Source organism: Bison bison, unplaced genomic scaffold (assembly GCF_000754665.1).
Source record: "Bison bison bison isolate TAMUID 2011002044 unplaced genomic scaffold, Bison_UMD1.0 scf7180017864259, whole genome shotgun sequence".
Taxonomy (NCBI): domain Eukaryota; kingdom Metazoa; phylum Chordata; class Mammalia; order Artiodactyla; family Bovidae; genus Bison; species Bison bison.
This window is the reverse complement of record NW_011494831.1, coordinates 669,292-697,155: the sequence shown is the minus strand read 5'-3', so window position 1 is coordinate 697,155 and position 27,864 is coordinate 669,292. Positions and strand designations below refer to the sequence as shown.

Below are 27,864 nucleotides of genomic sequence, written 5' to 3'. Positions count from 1 at the left end.
GTTTATTGTGATCCACACAGGTCAAAGGCTTTGGCATAGTCAATAAAGCAGAAATAGATGTTTATTTGGAACTCTCTTGCTTTTTCCATGATCCAGCAGATGTTGGCAATTTGATCTCTGGTTCCTTTGCCTTTTCTAAAACCAGCTTGAACATCAGGAAGTTCACGGTTCACATATTGCTGAAGCCTGGCTTGGAGAATTTTGAGCATTACTTTACTAGTATGTGAGATGAGTGCAATTGTGCGGTAGTTTGAGCATTCTTTGGCATTGCCTTTCTTTGGGATTGGGATGAAAACTGACCTTTTCCAGTCCTGTGGCCACTGCTGAGTTTTCCAAATTAGCTGGCATATTGAGTGCAGCACTTTCACAGCATCATCTTTCAGGATTTGAAATAGCTCAACTGGAATTCCATCACCTCCACTAGCTTTGTTTGTAGTGATGCTTTCTAAGGCCCACTTGACTTCATTGAATTCCAGGATGTCTGGCTCTAGATGAGTGATTACACCATCGTGATTATCTGGGTCGTGAAGATCTTTTTTGTACAGTTCTTCTGTGTATTCTTGCCACCTCTTCTTAATATCTTCTGCTTCTGTTAGGTCCATACCATTTCTGTCCTTTATGGAGCCCATCTTTGCATGAAATGTTCCCTTGGTATCTCTAATTTTCTTGACGAGATCTCTAGTCTTTCCCATTCTGTTGTTTTCCTCTATTTCTTTGCACTGATCGCTAAGGAAGGCTTTCTTATCTCTTCTTGCTATTCTTTGGAACTCTGCATTCAGATGCTTATATCTTTCCTTTTCTCCTTTGCTTTTCGCTTCTCTTGTTTTCACAGCTATTTGTAAGGCCTCCTCAGACAGCCATTTTGCTTTTTGGCATTTCTTTTCCACGGGGATGGTACTGATCCCTGTCTCCTGTACAATGTCATGAACCTCAGTCCATAGTTCATCAGGCACTCTATCTATAAGATCTGTGTCCAACTCTTTGCAACCCCATGGACTACACAGTCCATGGAATTCTGAGGCCAGAGTACTGTAGTGGGTAGCCTTTCCCTTCTCCACGGGCTCTTCCCAACCCAGGGATTGAACCCAGGTCTCCTGCATTGGAGGTGGATTCTTTACAAGCTGAGCCACAAAGGAATGGTCATAGCAGCATTATTTACAGTTGCCAAGATATGAAAACAAGTGTCCATCAGCAGACAAATGGATAAGATGTAGTGTACACACACACACACACACACACACACACACTGGAATACTACTCAGTCATGGAAAAAGAATGGAAATTTGACCTGTGCACCAATATAGATAAACTTGGAGGGTTATTTCACTAAGTAAAGTAAGTCAGGCAGAGAAAAACAAATACTGTATGACATCACTTATATGTGGAATCTAAAAAATTTAACACAATATTGTATATAACAGAAAATAAACAGATTCACAGATATAGAAAACAAATGAGTGGCTATCAGTGGGGACAGGGAAGCGGCAGGCAACATGTGGGAAGGGGATTAAGAGGCATAAACTATTATGTAAAAGCAACACCTTAAATTAAAAAAAAGATCAGTTTTTAAAAAGTGAGAGAGAAAGACTTCCTTAGGCAACAAAATTTGAGGAAATTTCTTGCTGGCAGACATGCCTTATAAGAAATGTTATCAGACGTTCCTTAGAGAGAAGGAAAATATATAGGTCAGAAACTTGGATCTACATGACAATGGAAAATTTTAGGAGAAACAAGGGAAAATAATATAAACTTTTAATTTTCTTATTCTTAATTGAGCTAAGAGAGAGGTTTGCTCAAAAATCAGCATATATTTACATACCTATACATATACAGGTATATGCATATAAAGTGAAATGGATGACAGCAATGACAGAAGAAATAGAAGGAGGAATTAGGATTACTGCTAATATAGAATTCACCCACTATCTGTAAAGCAGTTTACTGTTAACGGAAAAGTAAATGAATGAAGTATAATATACCATGCTGCTGCTGCTAAGTCGCTCCAGTCGTGTCTGACTCTGTGCGACCCCATAGATGGCAGCCCACCAGGCTCCCCCATCCCTGGGATTCTCCAGGCAAGAACACTGGAGTGGGTTGCCATTTCCTTTTCCAATGCATAAAAATGAAAAGTGAAAGGGAAGTCACTCAGTCGTGTCCGACTCTTAGCGACCCCATAGACTGCAGCCTACCAGGCTCCTCCACCCATGGGATTTTCAAGGCAAGAGTACTGGAGTGGGTTGCCATTTCCTTCTCCGAATATACTATGCTACCACTAGCCAAAAGAAAATACAAATACAGACAGAGGGAGCTTCAAAACAAGGAAAATTACCAGTGATAAAGAAGGGTATTATATAATACAGGGGTTAAATCTCCCATGAAGACATAACAATCTTTAATGTGTACATGCTTAACAACACAGCATCAAGTTACATGAGGCAACAACTGGTAAAACTGCAAGGAAATGGATGTACCAATTACCATAGCTGGAAACTTCAATATCCCTCTCTCAGAAATGGACAGACTCAGCAAGCAGAAAATCAGTAAGCACAGAGGTGAACTAAACAATACTTTCAAACAAATGGATACAGTGACATCTAAAGAAAACTTCATCTAACAAGAATAGAATACGTATTTTCTCAAGCTTACATGGAACATTAACCAAGACAGACCAATCTGGGACATAAAATGGACCTTAACAAACTTAAAAGAGTAGAAATCATACAATGTGTGTTCTCAAATCACAGAGGAATTAAACTAGAATTCAGTAAGAGGATACCTGGAAAATCCCCAAATAAGTAGCAGCTAAACGACAGAGTTCTAAGCACATGGGTCAAAGAAGAAATCTCAAGAGAAATCAAAAGTATTTTGAACTAAAAAGAAATGAAACACAACTTATCAAATGCTGTGGGATACAGTGACAGTAGCGCACAGAGGGAAATTTATAGCATTGAATGTATTTTTAGCAAAGATCTAAAATTAATAATCAAAGTTTCTACCTTAATTGTTCAAACTACCACACAATTACATTCACCTCACACACTAGCAAAGTAACGCTCAAAATTCTCTAAGCCAGGCTTCAACGGTACATGAACTGTGAACTTCCAGATGTTCAAGCTGGATTTAGAAAAGGCAGAGGAACCAGGGATCAAACTGTCAACATCTGTTGGATCATCAAAAAAGCAAGAGAGTTCCAGAAAAACATCTACTTCTGCTTTATTGACTATGCTGAAGCATTTGACTGTGTGGAACACAACAAACTGGAAAATTCTGAAAGAGATGTGGAATACTAGACCACCTAACCTGTCTCCTGAGAAATCTGTTTGCAGGTCAAGAAGCAACAGTTAGAACTGGACATGGAACACCAGATTGGTTCCAAATTGGGAAAGGAGTACGTCAAGGCTGTATATTGTCACCCTATTTATTTAACTTATATGCAGAGTACATCATGAGAAATGCTGGGCTGGATGAAGCACAAACTGGAATCAAGATTGCCAGGAGAAATATCAATAGCCTCAGATATGCAGATGACACCACCCTTATCGCAGAAAGCGAAGTAAAAAGCTTCTTGATGAAACTGAGAGAGTGAAAACGATGACTTAAAACTCAACATTCAGAAAACTAAGATCATGGCATTCAGTCCCATCACTTCATGGCAAATGGATGGGGAAACAATGGAAACAGTGACAGACTTTATTTTTCTGGGCTCCAAAATCACTGCAGATGGTGATTGCAGCCATGAAATTAAAAGACGCTTGCTCCTTGGAAGAAAAGCTACGACCAACCTAGACAGCATATTAAAAAGCAGAGACATTACTTTGCCACAAAGGTCCATCCAGTCAAAGCTATAGTTTTTCTAGTAGTCATGTATGGATTGACAGCTGGACTATAAAGAAAGCTGAGCACTGGAGAATTGATGCTTTTGAACTGTGGTGGTGGTGAAGACTCTTGAGAGTCCCTTGGACTATAAGGAATTCCAACCAGTCCATCCTAAAGGAAATCAGTCCTAAATATTCATTGGAAGGACTGACGCTGAAGCTGAAACGTCAATACTTTGGCCACCTGATGTAAAGAACTGACTCACTGGAAAAGACCCTGATGCTGGGAAAGATTGAAGGCAGGAGGGGAAGGGGACGACAGAGGATGAGATGGCTGGATGGCATCACAGACTTGATTGGCATTAGTCTGAGTAAGTTCCAAGAGCTGGTGATGGAGACGGAAGCCTGGCGTGCTGCAGTCCATGGGGTCATAAAAAGTCAGACATGACTAAGCGAATGGACTGAACTGAACCTTGGGAAACGAGAAAAAGAAGATTCAATCAAAATAAGGTAAAGAAAAGAAACAATAACAATTAGTGTAGGGATCAATTACATTGAAAGCAGGAAATTAATGGAGAATATCATGAAATCAAAAACTAGTTCTTTTAACAAGATCCACAAAAGTGATAAGCTTCTAGTCAGGCTTCTAGTCAGACTCATTGGAAAAGACCCTGATGCTGGAAAAGATTATTTATTTTCTCACCTGATTGGCTTGGCTTCGTAGGTAGACACTTCTGGCATTCAGACCTTCAAAGGGAGAAGGTCTTGAGCTTCTGTAAGGCTCACTGGTAACCACGGTATCTTGATGGAAAAGATGATCTTTCACTAGAGAACTGGAAGTATCTTCTTCAGCTGCCTAATGGGAACAATCCCCAACTCATTAGTTTCCAGAATATGAAAACAACAAAATAAAATACCTTCACTAACAAGAATTCAGCAAGTTGGTCAATATGTAGCACCATCACTGTGTATGGCAGTTCCCCAAAATCAAATACACATTATGAAGCCATGTCAAAATAACAGAATATGAATTAAAAAAAAAAAAAAAAACTCAAGTTTATGAGCAAAAGGGACCGTCTTATAGAAAACAATATAGGATGAATCAGAAGGCTAACCATGCCATGTGAGAGATGTATCTGATTATAGTAAAGCTGTTAATTATAACTAAAAGTAATATGTACACAGAGAGTGAAGAAATTATGAGGAAGAAAATGCAAATCAGTAAAATTGTTACTTTGAAAATTTTCTTTAAAAATTGTTTTTTACACAGTACCAAAGACTGTACTGTATGATATGAGGGGTCAAAGAAGGAAGATAGTAGTCTATGATCTTGTTCAATAAGGAAATTAATTATTAGCCTTAATTTATGGATTACTTAGAAGGATTCAAATCATATACAGACTTAGGAAAGGAGATATGTCAATCAGTGAGTCATGAATGAAATGCTTTGAAACTTCATAAACAATATTTCTGTGAAATAAATACTGAATAAGTGAAACTTAGCATATCAGAAAACAGAAAGTCCTGAGAAGGTTTTGTTTCTTTTAAGAAATGAGATAACTACTTGCTATTATTTTTCCCATTAGTATATAGTTATCTGGGAAGAAACAGTGACAACCAAGTAAAATGACAGTAATACGTCTACTGCCTCACTCTAAAATATTTACAGTAATCATAACAGGGCTAATATTGTTAAAAGGAGAAACCTTTACAATTTATTTTATAAAAATAAAAACATTAAAATTTGGCTTACTTTAAAATTCAACAATAATACTCATTAAATGGCAAGATATGATAAATTTATAAGTGCACATATGGCCCTTGCTCTGAAACAAAGTAGTTTTGTGACATTTTATTTCTCTGGAACTCAGTTTTTTCAATTATTAAATAATTATAATACCTATACAGTTTTATTACATGGACTACTGGAAGGATTTAGTGAGAATATATACGAAAATGCTCTGAAAACTAAAAGCTGCTATTTTATCAGGAAGCAATTAAACTTTAAAAATGTATCTGAGAATCTACTGCCTACTGAAAACTAACTGTCAAACCCAGTTAATTGCTATTTTTATATAATTTTCCTAATAGTTGCCCCCTGTTATAACAATGCTCAGTTACTGCAAAGGAGTTGGCTAGATAATGGTATTCAGCAAACATTCTTTCAAAATGCATGATAAAAGTTGAGAAGAATAAAAGAAATTCACGAAATGTATTTGTTCCAGAGAGTTTTCAAAATAAATGACCCAAGTAATTGTCAAAAATCATAAACAACTTGAATAGAAGAAAACAACAAGAACAACAAAAAGGTTTAGAGAAAGGGCCTAGGTTGAAACCCTGTCTTATCCACCTAGGGTATAAAATTTTAGCAACTGACTTTTCTAAATCACAATTCCTTTTTATTATAAAGTGGGTACAATATTTGTATTAAAAATCTCAGGGTCAGCTGAGATAACTCAAAGAGATTAAAAACTATAAATAAGCACAAACTGCAGTGTTAGTCATAGTATCAGGAATGGTCATAAAATAATTATGCTTTTTATGGTGACAACTATTTGGATCAGGTCGTCTTTACTGCACTCTAATCTAATGGAAATCATTTAACAACTGTAAAATAAAACTTACTTAAAAATATGTATCTGAACAAATATAAAATGGTTTCATGACCCAGTGTTTTACTGTATGACTAAGGTTAATTATACTTATATTCTGTACATTAAACAGTAAATACATTTCTTTTTGATTAAATACATTTTTAAAGGGAAATATAAAAAGTATTATTTCATTATTAAACAAATAAACATGTGGATGATAGTTGGGTAATAAATGATTTAGTTCAACTATTAAATGCTTACCAAACTACCTGGAATTAACCTAAAGAATTATTTCATATTACACAGTAAATTTACAGCTATACACCTCAAAGTGTCTCAGTTAATAAAATAACTAAAACATCTTTCAGGAGTCTGGTAAAACAAATAAACCTTCAATGTACAGTCTACAATCTATAATAAGGGATATACTATCTGTGAATTGTGAGAAACTAACATTTGTAGAGAATCTAACAGAAAAAGGGCATTTTTCTACTACTTAACTGTATCTCTTTCAGCAAGCTTAAATTTAGATGTATGTTAAACTGATGAAGTTAAAAAAAAAAAAGTGGTGATAGGAGAATGGTCATTCTCATTCACTGCTAATTCTATACACAGGAGTAAAATCTGGGCCAACCATTTCTGAATAGCACTTTTAATAAAATATATCAAAAGCTTTAAAAACATGTATACATTTTGAACATTTACTCGATCTAGTAAAGAAAAAAAATGTACTGAATGGAAAGAGCTTTAGACATAAAATATTTTCCTCAGAAAATTTTTTAATAGTAAAAATGAAGAAACAACTTTAATGTCCCAAATTAATGGGATGGTTATGTAAATTATGGTATGTCCACTTAACATAATAAGTGGTCATTTGAAATTAGGCTTATGAATAATATCTACTTTGTGGAGAATTAATGCTAAAAAGTCCATATATAAAATTTTATTTACATATTTTAAACATGAAAAGATAAAAGATTTAAAGGATATAAAATGAATGCTAATTCTATTCCTGAGTATGATAATGAATGCTTTTCCAATTTTCTAGAGTTGTTCACTTTTTATAAGGTGGGTTTCTTTTAAAATATAGGTATATACTTTCTCCCTTTATTTTCATGTAAAATCATAGTATTTTAAAATATAACACAATTATATTCTATCAAAATATTCAAATAATTCATTAACTAATGAACCAGTCTAAGTAGATCCCCTCCCCCTCCACCCCCGCCACTCTGTATTTGAAATAATAAACTGAGACATTGTTCAAGCCTTGTTTCAAACCCTTCAGATTCAGGCAGAATATCTCTTTTGGTCAATAAAATAAAATAATTTTCAAAAACAAGCTAAAATTCTGAGTGTTTTTCAAATCCATTTTCTCTTCTCCATACCCACTTAGCTACTCTCTTAATGCAAACTTTCATTATTTTTTTGCCTCTTATTTTAGCAGGTTTCTAAATGATTGCCTCGTTAAAGTTTAGGCATGAAAATTTGTTGGTTTTCCTACTCAGAATCCGTATAAGGTATCCAATTATCTAAGCTCTGTTGGGGAGCCCTATACACACTGGAAAATAGAGGGCAGAGAATCACTACTGTCTGAGGAATGTTTTCATAAGATAAACAATTTATGCAATCCATAGAAATGGGCTCTCTCACTCTAGAAGCACTGAGATACAAGATAAAGTCTCGTTTATTTCATAGGAAAAAGAAACGTAATAAATACATGAAAACCTGGTGGACTTCAATTAAAGATTTAAAACTATGATGCCAATTTTTTATACAGGCTAGAAAGGGTGGAAAATATACATAATAATACTCGATACTGGGAAGGGTATGGAGAAATAATATTTTGTACTGTTGGTGAGAGTGCAATTCTTCTTTGAGAAACTTTTATTCAGATACATACATAAACAAATAATCATCTTAGCACTCTTTTTTAACAAAAAAGATAAGAACAAAGAAAATATCCTATGGCTGTATGACCATGGGACTGGTTAAAAATTTATGATATATATATATATATATATGATAAATTCTAAAAGCCATTAAAAAGATCTGTATGCAGTACTCACAAAAATTGCTAAATGAAAAAAAACGCTAGGTATACAATTGTTAATATGACATGATCCTATTTGTCAAGTTGAATGGATAAATAGATATTTTAAAATTTTATCAGTATAAGGAAGGATATACACCAAACCACTGACATTTCCCTTAGGAAATATTTTATATAAAGGACTACAGATATAATAACATAAAGGTAATAAAGTAAATATGTGCATAGTTATCACCCAACTTCAAAAAGAGAAATAACCAAGACAACAAATAACATCAATACAACAATAGCATCCCCTATCTATACCACCTGTATAGAAAAATATTATCTTGAAGTAGTTGTTTATTTCCAATTTCTTACGCTTCTGTACAGTTTTACCACACAAATACTATTTCTAAACAATATTTAGTTATAGATATTTCTGGATTTTGACTGATACCATGCTACTTGGGACATTATGGAACCTGCTTTTCTTGCTCAACTTTTTTTGCATGAAATTTATTCATGTTGACATATGTAGCAATAGCTCACTCCTTTTCACTTGTAGTGTTGACAGCTAACATATATTAAACATTTTCTATGTATCAGACATCGTCCCAAGTACTTTACATAATTTAATTCATTTAATCCTCACAACAACCCTTCAAGGTAGTTGGCATTATTTTGTCTCTACTCCACAAGAAGAAACTAAAGCTTAAAGAGATTATGTAACTTGACTAAGATAAAACACTTAATTTTTTGCTATTTCAAACAACAGTGCTAAGAACATTCTTCTACAGGCCTCATGATACACATTTAAAAGAATTTTTCTGGTACCTACACCACAGGTAGAGATGCTGGAATTATAAAACACATGTATGCTCTGATTTATAAAATAAAAATTATTTTCCAAGGTGCTTTTAACAATTTACATATCCACAAACAATGTTCTACATCTAGGCATTATCACAACTTTCTTATTTGTGGATATGCTACTTAATTTCTATAATAATGAACTAGGCCTCACTAAAACTTAGTGTTTTCTTTCCATGAACAAGAAACTTTGAGAATGAACAAAAGCACTAACAAATGCATGTACAGGTCTGTCACTTTACCATGGCTCCTACTCCACGGTTTTATAATCACTTTCTGTTTAAGATTATTTACTACCCTGTTTCTCTCCAGGACCGTCTGACATTTCATAATTCTGATTCTTTGTACATGTCATTTCCTCTGCCCACAAAGACTATCTTCTATTTTCTACTAGAAAAACTCCTTTTCAGAGTTTGGGATTAACATATAGACACTATTATATATAAAAGAGATAAACAACAAGGACCACTACATAGCACAGGGAACTCTAGTCAATATTCTATAATCACCTAAATGTCTGTTGATCCATGATTTAATTCATTTAATCCTCACAACAACCCTTCAAGGTAGTTGGCTTATTTTATCTCTACTCCACAAAAGAAACTAAAGCTTAAAGAGATTATGCAACTTGCCTAAGATAAAGCACTTAATTTTTTGCCAAACTCATACGAAAAAAATTGTCATTTTATTAAAAAAATTTGTACTATTTGTTATTAAAATTAATAAAAGCCAAAACATTTTTAAAAATTTGGGTAAGAGTAAAAAGGCAAAAAGTATTCTGGCTAACTTTTGAATTTTTTAATTGGATTGTAACTCTTTAGAAGAAGTAATTAACTACAGGAATAGGGATATAACCTCAAATTAGGTGGTGGAAAATCTTCCACAAGAGCAGAAAATTTAATATATGAATGCCACAAAGAATGTACATACATATGCACAATCTTCATCTTTTAAAAAGTTGTCTATAGCTGTAACATACATCCAATGCTTTTAGTACACTGGCTCCTCTGTATTATCTAAAAAGTAAACTACGCCAATATTTAATGTACAGTGGAAACCTGCTTCACTCTCATAGGCTTGTATAGTAATTACTCTCCTATGGTTGCTCAGAGATCGTTTAGCTTTTTCTTTCTCTAAGATTAATATAGCAATTTTTGTGTGCAGAGGCAAAAGGATGCAGTATAAATTAATAATTTTAGCTGTTCAGTTCAGTTCAGTCGCTCAGTCGTGTCCGCTCTTTGCGACCCCATGAATCGCAGCACGCCAGGCCTCCCTGTCCATCACCACCTCCCGCAGTTCACTCAGACTCACGTCCATCGAGTCAGTGATACCATCCAGCCATCTCATCCTCTGTCGTCCCCTTCTCCTCCTGCCCACAATCCCTCCCAGCATCAGAGCCTTTTCCAATGAGTCAACTCTTCGCATGAGGTGGCCAAAGTACTGGAGTTTCAGCTTTAGCATCATTCCTTCCAAAGAACACCCAGGGCTGATCTTCAGAATGGACTGGCTAGATCTCCTTGCACTCCAAGGGACTCTCAAGAGTCTTCTCCAACACCACAGTTCAAAAGCATCAATACTTTGGCGCTCAGCCTTCTTCACAGTCCAACTCTCACATCCATATATGACCACAGGAAAAACCATAGCCTTGACTAGACGAACCTTTGTTGGCAAAGTAATGTCTCTGCTTTTGAATATGCTATCTAGGTTGGTCATAAATTTCCTTCCAAGGAGTAAGCATCTTTTAATTTCATGGCTGCAGTCACCATCTGCAGTGATTTTGGAGCCCCCCCAAAATAAAGCCTGACACTGTTTCCACTGTTTCCCCATCTATTTTCCATCTCAATTAGAACATAAGTCTAGAAGACAGTTGTAGAGAAAATAAATATAGATTTTGCTTTTTTCCTCCTTTTGTCCTGTCTCCCTAAATTAATTCTGAGGCAGAGAAAATAGCATTGTTCTGCAAACTTTTTAAAATGGATGGGGAACATATGTATACCTGTGGTGGATTCATTTTGATATTTGGCAAAACTAATACAATTACATAAAGTTTAAAAATAAAATAAAATTAAAAAAATAAAATAAAATGTATTGTTCCCAATAAATAATCTAGTGTGAAGAAAGGTAGTTAAATGAGTATTACAGTCTATCAACTGCTCCAAACTTTAATTCTTATATATCACAAATCACAGGTCTGAGTGTGTGACTGGGTCATATCTAATAAGAGAAGTTTTAAATAATTATACTACTAGTTTATTTTAGCATGATGGAAAAAAACAGAAATGTTCTTTGATAAGAAATCTTGTATTTTGGGCTTCCTAGGTGGCGCTAGTTGGCCATCTGCCAATGCAGGGGACATAAGAGACATGGGTTCGATCACTGGATCCAGAGATTACCGGGAGAAGGGCATGACAACCCACTCCAGTATTCTTGACTGGTGAAATCTCCTAGACAGAGAAGCCTGGTTGGTTATAGTCCACGGGGTCACAAAGACTAGGACACAACTTAGCAATTGAGCACTGAGCACATGCAAACTTAGAAAGCAGAGAAAGGGGGAATATATTACTAGTAATTCTACAAGCCCAACAAAATTACTATTTATACTTTGATGTGGCAGCAATGCATTTTAGATTTGACCACAAATGTCTCATGTTCCCTAGGTTTCTTTTAATTATTTTTCATTATCTTAGGAATAAACTAACCTTGAATTTTTAATTTTACAAGTCTATGAGCTTTGTCTTACAACATTAATAGCATATACAGTATTTTGTTTAGGCAATCTGAACACAGTAATCAGTGATGAAATAATATGGAAGGAATATGAGAAAAATACCAAGATACAATGTCCAGCAAAAACAAGAAAAACAAGTTCTTCAAACTAGATTAATCAACTGAAATACTAACCTATGTTTTCTTTTTATTTTTTAAAAAAATTTGTCTATTTTTTAATTGAAGGTAATTGCTTTACAGAACTTTGTTGTTTCCTGTCAAACATCAACATGAATCAGCCATAGGTGTACGCAAAAAGTTAGGTTTGACTTAAAAGTGGTATCAGGTGTTAGGGATTGTTTATTGTCTGTAAATCTGTTTCTTAGTTAATAGGCAGGCTGTAGTTGCATAGTTCCTACAAACTAAAAATTTTTAGACAATCCTTTAACTGGTGAATATATTTCTAGGATTTTATCCTAAGGTCACATTCAGAAATACCAACAAAAATTAATGTATATGACCATGGAAACTAAGTAAATGTTCAAAGAAACATGAATGGTTAAATAAACCGTAGTATCAGATCAGATCAGTCGTAGTTACATAATATAATGGCTAAATTCAAGGTCTCTCAAATCAGACTGTGTGGGTTCAAATTCTATGACTTTTTACTAAATTTCAATCACCACAATCTCTACTGTTACCAATACAAACAAAAATCCAATCAAGGACACAATCAAAATGGAGAAGAGATCGATTCTAATGGTGATTTTCAGTTAGTTCAGTTCAGTCACTCAGTCGTGTCTGACTCTTTGCGACCCCAAGGACTGCAGAATACCAGGCTTCCCTGTCCATAACCACCTCCTAGAGCTTGCTCAAACTCATGTCCATCAAGTTAATGATGCCATCCTACCATCTCATTCTCTGCTGTCCCCTTTTCCTCCTGTCTTCAAAGTTTCCCAGCTAAAGGATATTGTCCAATGAGTCAGTTCTTCACATCAGGTAGCTTCAGTTACAGCATCAGTCCTTCCAATGAACATTCAGGACTGATTTCCTTTAGGATTGACTGGTTTGATCTCCTTGCAGTCCAAGGGACTCTCAAGAGTCTTCTCCAACACCACAGTTCAAAAGCATAAATTCTTTGGCACTCAGTTTTCTTTATGGTCCAACTCTCACGTCCATACTTGAACTGGAAAAAACAGCTTTCACTAGACAGGCCTTTGTTGGTAATGTTTCTGCTTTTTAATACGCTGTCTAGGTTTCTCATAGCTTTTCTTCCGAGGAGCAAGTGTCTTTTAATTTCATGGCTGCAGTCACCATCCAGGGTGATTTTGGAGCCCAAGAAAATAGTCTGTCACTGTTTCCATTGTTTCCCCATCTATTTGCCAGGCAGTGATGGGACTGGATGCCATGATCTTAGTTTTCTCAAGTTGAGTTTTAAGCCAGCGTTTTCACTCTCCTCTTGCACCTTCATCAAGAGGCTCTTTAGTTCTTCTTCACATTCTGCCATAAGGGTGGTCTCATCTGCATAACTAAGGGTATCGATATTTCTTCCGGAAATATTGATTCCAGCTTGTGATTCATCCAGCCTAACATTTCACATGATGTACTCTGTGGCTCAGCTGATAAAGAATCTGCCTGCAATGCAGGAGACCTAGATTCAATCCCTGGATAGGGAAGATCCCTTGGAGGCTACCACTCCAGTATTCTGGCCTGGAGAATTCCATGGACTGTCTAGTCCAAGGGGTCGCAAAGATTCAGACACAAGTGAGTGACTTTCACTTCACTTCACTCTGCATATAAGTTAAATAAGTAGGACGACAATATACAGCCTTGACATACTCCTTTCCCAATTTGGAACCAGTTCATTGTTTCATGTCCAGTTTTAACTGTTGCTTCTTACCCTGCACACAGCATTTCTCAGAAGGCAGGTAAGGTGGTCTGGTATTCCCATCTCTTTCAGAATTTTTCCAGTTTGGTGTCCACACAGTCAAAGGCTTTGGTGTAGTCAATGAAGCAGATGTTTTTCTAGAATTCTCTTGCTTTTTCTATGATCCAATGGATGTTGGCACTTTGATCTCTGGTTCCTCTGCCTTTTCTAAGTCCAGCTTGAACATCTGGAAGTTCACGGTCACATACTGTTGAAGCCTTGCTGGGAGAATTTTGAGCATTACTTTGCTAGTGTGTGAGATTAGTGCAATTGTGCGGTAGTTTGAACATTCTTTGGAATTCCCTTTCTTTGGGATTGGAATGAAAACTGGCCTTTCCAGTCCTGTGGTCACTGCTCAGTTTTTCCAAACTTGCTGGCATATTGAGTGCAGCACCTTCACAGCATCATCTTTGAGGAATTGAAATAGCTCCATTGGAATTCCATCACCTCCACTAGCTTTATTCATAGTGATGTTTCCTAAGGCCCACCTGACTTTGCATTCCAGGATGTCTGGCTCTAGGTGAGTGATCACACTATCGTGGTTACCTGGGTCCTGAAGATCTTTTTTGTACAGTTCTTCTGTGTATTCTTGCATCTCTTCTTAATATCTTCTGCTTCGGTTAGGTCCATACCATTTCTATCCTTTATTGTACCTACCTTTACGTAAAATGTTCCCTTGGTATCTCTAATTTTCTTGAAGAGACCTCTAGTCTTTCCCATTCTATTGGTTTCCTCTATTCCCTTGCATTGATTGCTAAGGAAGGCTTTCTTATCTCTCCTTGCTGTTCTTTGCAACTCTGCATTCAAACGGGTATATCTTTCCTTCTCTCCTTTGCCTTCAGCTTCTCTTCTTTTTTCAGCTATTTCTAAGGCCTCCTCAGACAACTATTTTGCCTTTTTGCCTTTTGTTTTCTTGGGGATGGTCTTGATCACTGCCTCCTATACTCCATCCATAGTTCTTCAGGCACTCTGTCTATCAGATTTAATCCCTTGAATCTATTTGTCACTTCCACTGTATAATTGTAACAGATTTGATTTATGTCATACCTGAATGGTCTAGTGGTTTTCCCTACTTGGTATTTGAATACAACAGAAAAACTGAGGCAGAAGTACCCAAAATCTTTAAAACAGCAATTACCTCTGGGGTAGGGATAAATGATTCCTGATTTCTTCTTTGTAGTTTTCTAACTATCCAAAGAGTCTACATGAAGTTTAAGAGTCAAGAAAAAAATTCAATGACAAACATTATGCAAAAAGATTATATACAGTTTTTCTCCCTTGTTAGTAATCAAATAAAACTCAGTCTAAAATATACAAAGGTTACAGGAACTGAACTATAAGATAGTACTTAATGACCCATGTTAAAGTGCTACCTACCACCTTTGAAAATGAATGTATGAACAATTCATATGCTCCTTAACTAAAGCAAATGACTTTAAAAAATAAAGGTACATTACAATCCTTTTAATCATCTGGCTGAAAAATGACACTACTTAATTCTAAAAAAGGATAAGTTAGTCAAGTATTTCTCAGTGGTTAAGAGATAATATGATATGGTCTCACTTCAGATCAATTAGGTGTCCTTCTTCTGCCCAAAGCATGGAATCTGAGATCTTGTTCTTATAATCACAACCAGTCGTGAGGCAAGTTTTATGGATTGTTACAAACCTAGCATGTCTGAACAGTAAGAGCTGTTACAACTAATAACTCTGGTTGGAAAAACAATTTAAAATAATCTTAAAGCAAATATAAGCTAGCATTTGAAAACAAACAAAAAAATCCCATCTTAAGTGGCTTATTAAAATAGTGAAAGAAACCAAATGAAAAGAAAGAACACTCATACCTTATTACTACTTGGGGTTTTTCGTTTTTCTAAAAACACCTTAGTTTTGAAGATTTTTCTTCAATAAACTTTTCCTAAGTACCAGCCAGGTATATGGTCAACACTGTACTAAACATTAGGGATAAAAGATGGGCAAGATATGATTTTAAATCCAAATAATGATGTTATGACATCCTTCAAGGACATATATGAAAGAGAAAGGTAAATACCTTTCCAGTGATTTTTGATACTGATGAAGATAACTGCTGAAAGCTCAAAGTTGTCTACTGTAAATAATCAAATGTTTAGTGTAGTTATTAGAACAAAACAGCTATTCAAATCTTTATAGAGCAAATTAATAAATATTCAAAATGGAGAGGATTCCACTAATATTTCAAGTCAAAAACATTTATGATGTAACTATAACAGTTATTTTCTTGGGGTTAAAAAGATAGTGGGTTATTCTTTTAACGCCATTTTAGTTACCTTTGCAAATAATTACTAATAAAGTAAACCTAACATAACCACCGGAGAAGGCAATGGCACCCCATTCCAGTACTCTTGCCTGGAAAATCCCATGGACAGAGGAGCCTGGTAGGCTGCTGTCTATGGGGTCACATAGAGTCAGACACAACTGAGCGACTTCACTTTCACTTTTCATGCATTGGAGAAGGAAATGGCAACCCACTCCAGTGTTCTTGCCTGGAGAATCCCAGGGAGGGCGGAGCCTGGTGGGCTGCCGTCTGTGGGGTCACACAAAGTCGGACATGACTGAAGTGCCTTAGCAGCAGCAGCAGCAGCAACATAACCACTATGATAAACTACAGTTAACCTGCACTAAAATTCAAAATGTTATGTATGTCAAGTCCATTGGTGAATTATGAAACTTTATTCCTAATAAGGTGGCTAACTTAATTAGAACACTTTATAACTTCCAATACACTGCAAAATAAGAATGAGGTACTTGAGAACTGGCACTACGGTAAACTTAAGACTTTTGTCAGTTTAATTCTGGAAGTTGATTCTTTTCAAAAATGTCACATTTCGCTAGCCTCTCAGTATCCTTCAAATTAAAGTTAATATATCACATATACATCATCAGGCTCAGAATTTTTTTAAACTAATAAGAACTGATTTTTTTCCTACCCAAACATACTTTTAGTTATAAAAGCACTATTAAACCAAGATGTAATACAATCTTCTTTTGAAAGATGGGATTTAGCCTAAGGGAGATGTATATCTAAAGAAGTTCAGAATGGGAGTAAGATAAAATGAACATGACTATAAATATTAGCTTTCATTCTAATCATATTCCTTTTCTGCTTAGATATTGGCTAGCTATGGCTGCATAATAAATTACCACAAAGAACGTTTACTATCTGATAGCTTCTTTAAGTGAGAAATTTGGGAGCAACTTAGCTGTTCACTAACAGGAATAAGTACATTTCCTCTCTCTCATTCTGAGGACCTGTGAACTAAACAGAGAAATGATCTGCTCCACATACAACCAAAATACAATGGCAGGGCAGGTAGAGGATAACTGCTATAAAACCTTCTGGTTCAAAGTAGGAGAAAATGGGAGAGTCGCTGATCCAAAGTAATTCTATAAACAAGGTGGGAATATGTTAGAAGTTCCTTGAATACGGGAATAATTCTCCAAAGCTGTTGGCTCTGCCCTTTGAGATTTTGGTTCTGTGTCTGAGTTATCTTTCCATTTTATGAAAGGTAGTCAAATTTTACATGTACGACATTTTTAAACCTGCTTTGTGCCAGTGGAATTTGGGGGATCTAAGGGGTCACGCCTTAGGTTGGTGATATTTTTGCTAATTAACTCTTTTGAAAACTTTGTAAGTCTCTTGTCAATCTTACCGAGCTTCACTCTGTTAGATAAAAAGCGTAGTCATAAATCTGACTTAAACTCTTTTCTACTTCAAATTTCTGCTAAGAATACCTTTAATCTGTTTGTAAGCCCTCTTACTTTAATTAAAGGTTCTCTGAGGCTCACCTTACATCTTTCTGATTATATAGAAAAGATGTTAACAAAGGATGTTATAGTCAAAACACTGGCTTCATCTTAAGACAAACTTATCTGAGTGCCTTAGACTTACCTCTGCCTGGAAGCCAAGTCCTAATTTTAGCATAGTTCAACATATTGAGAGGATGAGATTTTTCAAAACCAGCAAGTCCTGCTTCTTTTTTTATTTGTTTGCTTAGGAGTCCTTCCTGAGCCTGTTTCTGCCAACTTCTGTTTTATCAATAAGCAGAAGCAGAACATTATCTATTTCACGTATCAGTATAGGTGACAGTATTGCTCCACTTTCTGCTACTATATAACAGTGATTTCCTTTCTTAGTTTCCAATATGGTTTTCTTCATTTTCACTTCAGTCGTCATTGGCAGTCTCTTCAAAGGCTTAACATTAAGCTTCCAACTACTGTCCCCAAGTTCAAATTATATGCCACATTTTAAAGTGCTTGTTATGGCAACATCCCATTACAGGTAGCAAAATCTGTATCAGGAATAAATTATCCCCAAACCTAAAGGCTTAAAATGACATTTATTATTTTAGTTTCTCTAGGTTATGAATTCAGGAACAGTTTAACAAGGTGGTTCTGACTCACATTCCCTACAGAAGTTACAGTTAAGACATTAGCTATGACTGCAGTCATTGGAAGTCTCCTTTGGGGGTGAATGACCTGCATTCAAGATGGCTCATGAACATGTTTACTGTCACAGAGTTTCAGGTCCTCACCACAAGAACATCTCCAGAATTGCCTGAGTGTCCCCATGACACGACAGTTGGCATCCTCCAGTATGGTGAACCGAGAGAGCCAGAAAGAAGCTGCAATATCTCCTATGGCCTACCTTTGGAAGTCATACTCTTGTCATTCCTACCATATGCTTTTTGTTCAGTAACAACCCACTAAGTATAGCACCTTCTCAAAGGGACAAGATTCAGATCCCATCAAAAGGAACATAATTTAAGAACCTATTTTAAAAACATCACAGTAAGTAAAAACCAAGAATTAAAATTTGACATAAAAATTGCTCTTTGTAAAATTACATTTAAGTGGAAGCCTATTTTAGAGTCTCTAGTGACAATGCACATTTTCTACTTTATTATGAAAATAAAAACCAAGCAAGTGCTTAAGTGTCTAATGAAGATAAAATATAAATAACTGTTTCAGGGGTGCTTGTGTAACCTGCTGGACTGGGGGCAATAGAGAGACTCTACTATGAAGCACAGATTCCAAGAAGCCAGCAACAGAGTAACTACTCTTCTTGCTTTGGTTATACAGTAATTCTCTTCACTGGGCTCCTCCTTTCTATTTCTGGGCTTCTGTGGTGGCTCAGAGGGTAAAGTGTCTGCCTACAAATGTGGGAGACCCGGGTTCGAAAGCTGGGTCAGGAAGATCCCCTGGATCCCTTTCTATTTCTAAATTTTTACTTTTTTTTTTTTTTTTTGCCTCTTGCGATAAATTTATTATTCCTCATTCATACCTTGCCCATTTTACTACTCCATACCAAAGACTTGACATATATGGCACTAGAAGGAAATAAGATTATGAAAAGAAGACAATCGTTTTTACAAAACCATTGACTGTGATATGTACAAAGTTTGCAAACAAATCCTGCAGAAGTTATTCCTCTATACAATGTTATATGTAGAAATGAAGCAAAACCAAAGCAGAATGTTAAAAAACTCTTTTAATAGATGAATTTTAAAGGAATTCACTCTCTTCATAGGGAGCAATTCCGAAAACGCTTTTCCATTTCCAACCCCATATTTTCTTTGATTGCTGTGATTGTTGTTCAGTTGCTAAGTTGTGTCCGATTCTTTGTGACCCCATGAACTACCGCACACCAGGCTTCTCTAACCATCACTGTCTCCAAGTCTGCGTAAACTCATGTCCATTGAGTCAGTGATGCCATCCAACCATATCATCCTCTGTCATCCCCTTCTTCATCCCCTTCTCCTCTTGCCCTCAATTTTTCCCAGCATCAGGGTCTTCTCCAATGAGTCAGTTCTTCGCATCAGGTGGCCAAAGTATTGGAGCTTCAGCTTCAGTCTTTCCAATGAATATTCAGACTGATTTCCTTTAGGATTGACTGATTTGATCTCTGTTCCATCCAAGGGACTCTCAAGAATCTTCTCTAGCACCACAGTTCCAAAGCACCAATTCTTCAGCACTCACCCTTCTTTATGTTTCAACTCTAACATCCATACATGACTACTGGAAAAACCACAGCTTTGACTATACAGATCTTTATCAGCAAACTGATGTCTCTGCTTTTTAATATGCTAAGTTGGTCATAGCTTTTCTTTCAAGGAGCAACTATCTTTTAATTTCATGGCTGTAGTCATTGTTCACATTGATTTTGGATTGTAAGAAAATGAAATCTGACACGGTTTTTCACGTTTTCCCCATCTATTTGCCATGAAGTGATAGGACTGGATGCCATGATCTTACTTTTTTGAATGCTGAGTTTTAAGCCAGCTTTTTCATTCTCCTCTTTCACCTCCATCAAGAGGCTCTTTAGTTCCTCTTCACTTTCTGCCATTAATTGGTATCATCTGCACATCTGAGGTTGCAGATATTTCTACTGGCAATCTAGATTCCAGCTTGTGATTCATCCAGCCTGGCATTTGGAATGATGTACTCCTTTCCCCATTTTGAACCAGTCTGTTGTTTCATGTCTGGTTCTAAATTGTCCTGCATACAGGTTGTGATTCATCCAGTCCAGCATTATTTTCGTTGATACCAGAACAAAATAGAACTTTGGAAAATAATTAACTAAAAAAATATTTATTTTGTATTTTATTACTTACACCTAATTAACTGAAATTCACTATAAAATAATAACTAGTGGTCAATAAAATAAATAGATTCATATATTACAACACAAATAAGAACTCTTAAATGTATAATAAATATGTTAGGATACATCCACTGAAAGCAAATTACAGACACAAAAAGATTGAAAATCGTAAACTTGAAACACTAAGGGCACATAAAAATATTCCCTATTTAAGTGAAGTTTCGGAAAAAATCTATAGTACAATGATATGGTAACACATGCATACCTATTGACTTGTACAGAAAAACACTCAAAGGCTACATTTAAAAATATGTATGATGGTTATCATGGAAGACAGCATATTTATGTTTTATTTTTTGAATTTTGCTATACTTCTCACATTTTCAAAATGAAAACCATTTTTATTTTCTGATTGTAAATGTACATAAAACAGTCTGCCACATCTTTAGGTGATTTCTATGTTTATAATAATATGAAAATTTATATAAGGTATACATATAAATTTGGTTTTTTTCTCTATTATTCTAAAAATACTAGTACTTTAGGATATTAAAAGTACTAAAAAGAAAACCATACAGCTCAGAATCCCACAATCCAAAAGCAACCAACAAAATTATTTATCATTTTAGTTGAGTAATGATGGATCATAACACCACATAATTATGTTTTTTACTACTCAATATATTACAAGTAAATTACAAATAATAAAATTTTTTTACGGGTCTTATGACAAAGATACCTTAATTAATTCAACCATTTCCATTCTATTTAGATAATTTTTATTATCAGTATTTCACACACGCTCAAAAATCTGTTTATAAAATTTTTGTGTGTATCTCTATCCTTTCAAATTCATTTACTTGATCAACAGGCATGAATGTTTCTATTTTTATGGCTTTTAAATATGTATTACCAAACTGCTTTCTAAGAACAATCTACCAAGCTACATTTTCTCTAGCAGAGGGTCAATCTGTCAACTTCATGGAAAGATCCAGTGAGGGGTAAAATTAACTTTTAAAATCTTTGACAATTTGGTAACTAAAGAATGTTAATTTGTACTACCTCCTGAGATTAAGGGTGTTCAAGCTTATCAACATTTCGCACTTATTTTTCTATGAATTTTTAATACAAGTACCTTATGTATGGAATGGGATATCTGTGATGGTTAATTTTATTTGTAAACTTGACTAAGCCATGGTGTCAAGTGGTTTGGGCAAACATCAGTCTAAATATTGTGAAGGTAATTTTCATATGTGATGAACATCTAAATCTAGTAGACTCAGTAAAGGAGATAATCCTCCATAAAGTGGGAGGGACCCATTATGAAAAGACTTATAGACTGAGGTCCCACAAAGAGGAAGGAAGTCTGCCGTGAGACTGCCTTCAGACTCAAGACCAAAACATCAACTCTTGCCAGAATTTCCAAGATGTCTGCCTATCTGCCTGCCCTGTGGATTTTGGACTTGCCAGCTCCCACAGTCTGATGAGCCAATTCCTTATAAAACTGAACAAAATCACAGCAAAAGAGACACAGATGTAAAGAATAGACTTTTGGACTCTGTGGGAGAAGGTGAGGGTGGGATGATTTGAGAGAACAGCATTGAAACATGTATATTACCATATGTGAAATAGATTGCCAGTCCAGGTTCGATGCAAGGCAATTGATGAGACAGGGCACTCAGGGCCAGTGCACTGGGACAACCCTGAGTGATGGGATGAGGAGGGAGGTGGGAGGGGGGGTTCAGGATGGGGGACACACGTAAACCCATGGCTGATTCATGTGAATGTATGGCAAAAACCACTATAATACTGTCAGGTAATTGGCCTCCAATTAAAATAAATTAATTAATTTACAAAAAAAAATTTAGAATCACATCATAAATTTCTACACAAAAACATTTGTGATTTTGAATGGGTTTGCATACAAATCAATTTTAGGGGAAATTGCAATTTAAACAATATTGAATCTTCTAATTGTGAAAATTTCAGTCTTTATAATCAGGCTTTTCTAACAAGTTTTTTTCTTTCAAGTTTTTTATTAGATTTATTCCTAGGAACTTTATACTTTTTGATGCTATTATAAATAAAATCTTTCAAGTATTTTTCATAAAAAAAAAAAAAAAACTGAACAAAATCAACCTCTCTCAAAATGTAAAATGTATATATGTATACATATACACACACATACATACACACAAATTTCCTGACAAATATGGCATCTAAAAATTTCCTAAGAATTTATATGAATTGTTTATTTATTAAGGCTAGTGATTTCCACCACATCCTTCAGGTTTTGAAATTCCTTTGAAGTCAAACTACTTACTTGTAAATTATCTTCTGTTCCTTCAGCTTCATTTTTAAATGATGGGCATCCTAAGAAAACAAGTAAAAGTTGATTAAGCATAGAATTTTTGTCTTAGATTTTAGAGTTGCTGACTAATTGATAGTATCACTAAGATACTATAGAAGATTGATCAGAGATCATTCTGGACTGCCCGGCAACTAGTCAGATGTTGGCCACTCATACTTGCCCCTTTGTTAAGAAAAACAGAGAATAAAGTGATTGTTTTCCTCTTCTACAGGTAAATTTCCAGTTACTTATTAAAGAGATGTATTCTGTGAAAGTGCACTATCTCTACTAAGTCCTCCCCTTGATTTCTCTGAAATACTCAAACTGCTAGAAGAGTATATGCATTACGTTCCTCTGTTCTTCAGGAGATACCCACATAATTTATTCAATTTTTCTAAACACTCTGACCTAAGAAACAGTATTCAGTACCTCAGCTAGGATTTTAGTCACTTTAGTAATAAAGAAAACAAATGAGCTTGAATCCACTATTGATAATCAATAGTCATTTGTTGTTATTGACTTTTGAGCACCAATGATTCTATAGAACTTTTTATCACATTCAAGAGTGCCTTTAGTTTCAACAAATTAATAAGAATTTATTTGAGCAAAGTATCCTGAGTTTATTTGCTACCCTTGAAGAGAAAGTTGACCTATGGAAAGGGCTGCATAGTTTATTCTTACTATCATAGAAGGCTAAGTAAGAAATATTTAGTGTGATTTTTAAAATCTGTAATAGTGGCTGGTAATAATGCTACCAAGTATATATTTTTTTAAAGTTCAAAAACAATGAGATAGGCTGAGTACTGTCGTCTACTCTATTTGGCGAGGTGTTTATGAGCTTCTCCTTATTAACTACTTTTTAAAAAAGATAAACCATTCTATCTGATCCTAGGGACAGAAGTATGCTCTTATGGGGGTATGAGTGTGGGCATAAAATTAATTCAAAACACAAAATTCCAGCAGCCAGGGATAACAATTTTCTTTTTAAAGTACTGCTTCTTCCACACTAGCTAAATATCAGAATTAACTGGGAAACTTAAAAAAAAAAAAAAAAAAAAATACTGATGCCAGAGTACAATCTCAAACCAGTAATGTCAGAATCTCTGCTGGATGAGGCATTTGGCATCATATATTTTTTTATTTTTAAGTTTTTTGCAATAGTTTAAGAACCATAAGCACTACAGGAGAATCTAAAGATTCATATTCACCTCCCCCACCTCCTGCCTAAATTCATGATATATAAGTTGATAATTTCTCATCACATTTGAAATGCACAGAAACGTTAAAGAAAAAAGGAATGCCTCAGCTCTATTCCCCAAGTAGTTGGATTCAAGTGGTCTGGAGTGAGGACCAGTTATTCTATTTTTCAAAAGCCTCCCAGGTTGATTCACATGTTCAGCCAACAATAAGAACACTGATATAGGGAGAATTTATGGGTTCTTGTACTAAGAATAAAATGACTGCCATCATTTCATGGAATTTTTTTCTGAATAAAAAAATCAAAAATTGTTTTCCAAATTCTAGTCTTCTAAAGTAGCTAAAACATTATTTAACTACAGCTTCACTCACTAACAATACATATTTGTGCTAAGTTTTTTGATGTTCTTGCTTCTGGCTTGTCTCATAATTAGTTCACGTTTTCTAATTTTTTTACTAAAGTCCCATCTTCAAAATGTACAAGTCACATGCTGTCAACACGTTTTCATTCAGTTGCTTTGTATAAGAAGGTTATTTCTACTAACAGATATATTTTCTTTCTTAATTAAAAAAACAAATTAAATCTTAGTTATGACTTCTTTGGGGGAAAGAAATGACTTTTGAAGTGATTTCATTTTGTTTAATTAAGCAAAACCCAGTCTTACATGTAAATATTCTTCCTCCCTTTTAAACTTGCAAGCTTTAGAGTTTATGATCTAACAGACTGGTAAGATACACAAAGGGATAGGTTGCAGTCTCTGCCAATCCTTATTAATGAAATCAGGTAAAGACTTAAGAAAGGTTTTGTCATAGATTAACTAGAGTCAACGTATATTTAATTATTATACATTTTCTGCTTATAATTACCAAAACAAGGATATGAGTAACACACACATGCAGGATTTTGAAAGTTCTGACTGCTCCTCTCTTTTTTAGCCCTTGAAGTCACTTCTACTATATGTAACTAATAAATTAAGGAAACAGTCAAAACAACCTACCTTGAGAAATATCCTCTATAGCTCTCCGAATGCCTCTATCAAAAGCCCTAGCATCAGCAGGACTTTGAAAGGTAAGGCCAAATTTCTTGTCATCAATCTTCCAGTGGTGAAATGTTGGAGTGACCTTATTGTAAATAAGGTCTTTTTTAAGCATACATTCCAAAACCACCTGCCAAAAGTTAAATGCCAAAAATTACTATACATGTATCAAATGAATTTAACATAACTCTTAAATACAAAGTTAGTTGAGAAAAGGGCTGTTATATTTTAATAAAAGCATCCCTCCATTAATGTGAGGTCTTGTTACTTAATCTACTCACAAAGTCACTTGATTCAGAAATTAATATGGGATTAAAGAAGATTCTGGAAAGATGGCAGAGTTCTTAAGAAGCCCCAGGTATCTATCTCCCTACCTAGACAAAACTGGCTGGCAATATCTATCGGATGTAACTATGTTGGAACCTTAGAGTCTGCTGAAAGCTTGTAATTTTCAGGAAAAGACATGGACAGTAAACTGCAGTTAATTTTGGTCAATTTCAGCTATTAGCTTAGTAGCAGCACCAACCCTCATACCCATTTCCAGCCATAGGGCAGACAGCTGTGCACATGTTCGTGGCACAGCCTGCATACAAATTACAAAAGCCAAGGTGAGTAGAAAGGACCTTATCCTTCAAGAAACAGAGAATTTAACACAGTAATCAACTAGACCAAACAGACATACGAAACACTCTATTCAGTAACAGAACACACGTTTTTCTGAAATGCACAAGGGACATTTTTCAGGATATACCATATGTTAGGCCACAAATTAATCTCACTATATTAAAGAATATGGATATCATACAAAGTATTTCTGACCAAATTAAGATAAAGTTAAAAATCAATAACAAAAGGAAAATTGGAAAATTCAAAATATTCTGGGAATTAAACAACCAACTTATCAAAGAAGAAACCATAAGGGAAGTTGTAAGACACTTAAAGAGGATGAAAACAATGATACAACATACCAAAACTTAAAGGAAACAAAGAAAGCAGTACTAAGGGGAAAATGTATAAGTATAAACACTTGCATTAAAAAAAAAAAAGGAAAAATCTTAAATCAACAATATAACTTTAAAATTTAAGGAACAAACTAAACCCAAACCTAGCAAAAAGAATAAAGGAAATAATGAAGATCAGAGGAGAGACAAAGTAGAGACCAGAAAAACAATAGAGAAAAATCAATGAAACCAAAAGTTGGCTCTTCAAAATGTTTTTAATAATGGACAAATCTTGAGCTAGAAGGACTAAGAAGAAAAAGAGAAATCAGAATCAAAATGGAGACATTATTACGCCAATTCTAGAGAAATAAAAAGAATTATGAGAGAGTACTGTGAACAACTGTACACCAACAAATCAAATAACCTAGATTTAATGGACAAATTACTAGAAAAACAAGACAGATCAAGTAAGAAACAAAAAGAAAATCTTAATAAATACATAATTAGTAAGTAGACTGAATCAATAATCAAACATCTCGTGACAAAGAAAAACCCTGGGCCTAATGGCTTCACTGGTGAATTATATCAAACATTTAAAGAACTAATACCAGCACCTCAAACTTTATCAAAAGACTAGAGTAAAATCTTCCTAATTCATTCTATGAGGACAGCATTATCCTGATAACAAAGACACTACAAGACAACTAACTATGTAACAACATCCTTTATGAATATGAAGGACGCAAAAATCCTTAATGTAAAAATCCTCAACATTTGCAAACCAAACTCAGCAGTACATTAGAAGGACGATACATACTATGACCAAACTGGATTTATTCTTGAAATGCAAGGACAGTTATAAACACATAAAAACTGATCAAAGTAATATCCTACATGAACAGAATGCAAGGAAAAAATCCACACGATCTCATCTGAAAAAGCAGAAATAGCACTTAACAAAATTTAGGAGAGCAAACTGCCAATATCCGTTGAGTCATAGAAGAAAGCAAGAGAATTCCAGAAAAATATCTACATCTGCTTTACTGATTACACCAAAGCCTCTTACTGTGTAGATCACAACAAACTATGGAAAATTTTTCAAGAGACAGGAATACCAGACCACCTTACCTGCCCTCCTGAGAAATGTGTAGGCAGATCAAGAAGCAACAAGTTAGAAATGGACATGGAACAACAGACTGGTTCCAAATTGGGAAAGGAGTATGCCAAGGCTGTATATAGTCACCCTGCTTATTTAACTTATATGCAAAGTACATAATGTGAAACGCTGGGCTGGATGAAGCACAAGCTGGAATCAAGAGTTCTGGGAGAAATATCAATAACCTCAGATACACTGATGACAGCACCCTTATGGCAGAAAGTGAAGATGAAAGTGAATGAGAAGAGTGAAAACTTGGCTTAAAACTCAACATTCAAAAAACTAAGATCGTGGCATCCAGTCCCATCACTTCATGGCAAATAGATGGGGAAACAATGGAAACAGTGACAGACTTTATTTTGGGGGGCTCCAAAATCACTGCAGATGGTGACTGCAGCCATGAAATTAAAAGACACCTGCTCCTTGGAAGAAAAGCTATGACCAACCTAGACAGCATATTAAAAACCAGAGACATTACTTTGCTGACAAAGGTCCATGCAGTCAAAGCTATGGTTTTTCCCAGTAGTCATGTATGGATGTGAGAGTCTGACTATAAAGAAAGCTGAGCACCAAAGAACTGATGCTTTTGAACTG

General features: G+C 35.2%; 1 protein-coding gene across 2 annotated transcripts in view; it reads right to left on the bottom strand.

Annotated features, from left to right (window-relative positions):
• Positions 1-27,864, bottom strand: part of SPRED1 (sprouty-related, EVH1 domain containing 1) — a 119,278-nt gene that overhangs the window by 8,790 nt on the left and 82,624 nt on the right. For both annotated transcript variants that reach the window (XM_010847923.1, XM_010847924.1), the window contains exons 3-5: positions 25,135-25,303; positions 22,913-22,962; positions 4,519-4,671 (exon numbers count right to left, since the gene is read on the bottom strand). In XM_010847923.1, coding sequence (XP_010846225.1) covers positions 4,519-4,671; positions 22,913-22,962; positions 25,135-25,303 — 372 coding nt within the window. The remainder of the gene's footprint in view (positions 1-4,518; positions 4,672-22,912; positions 22,963-25,134; positions 25,304-27,864) is intronic.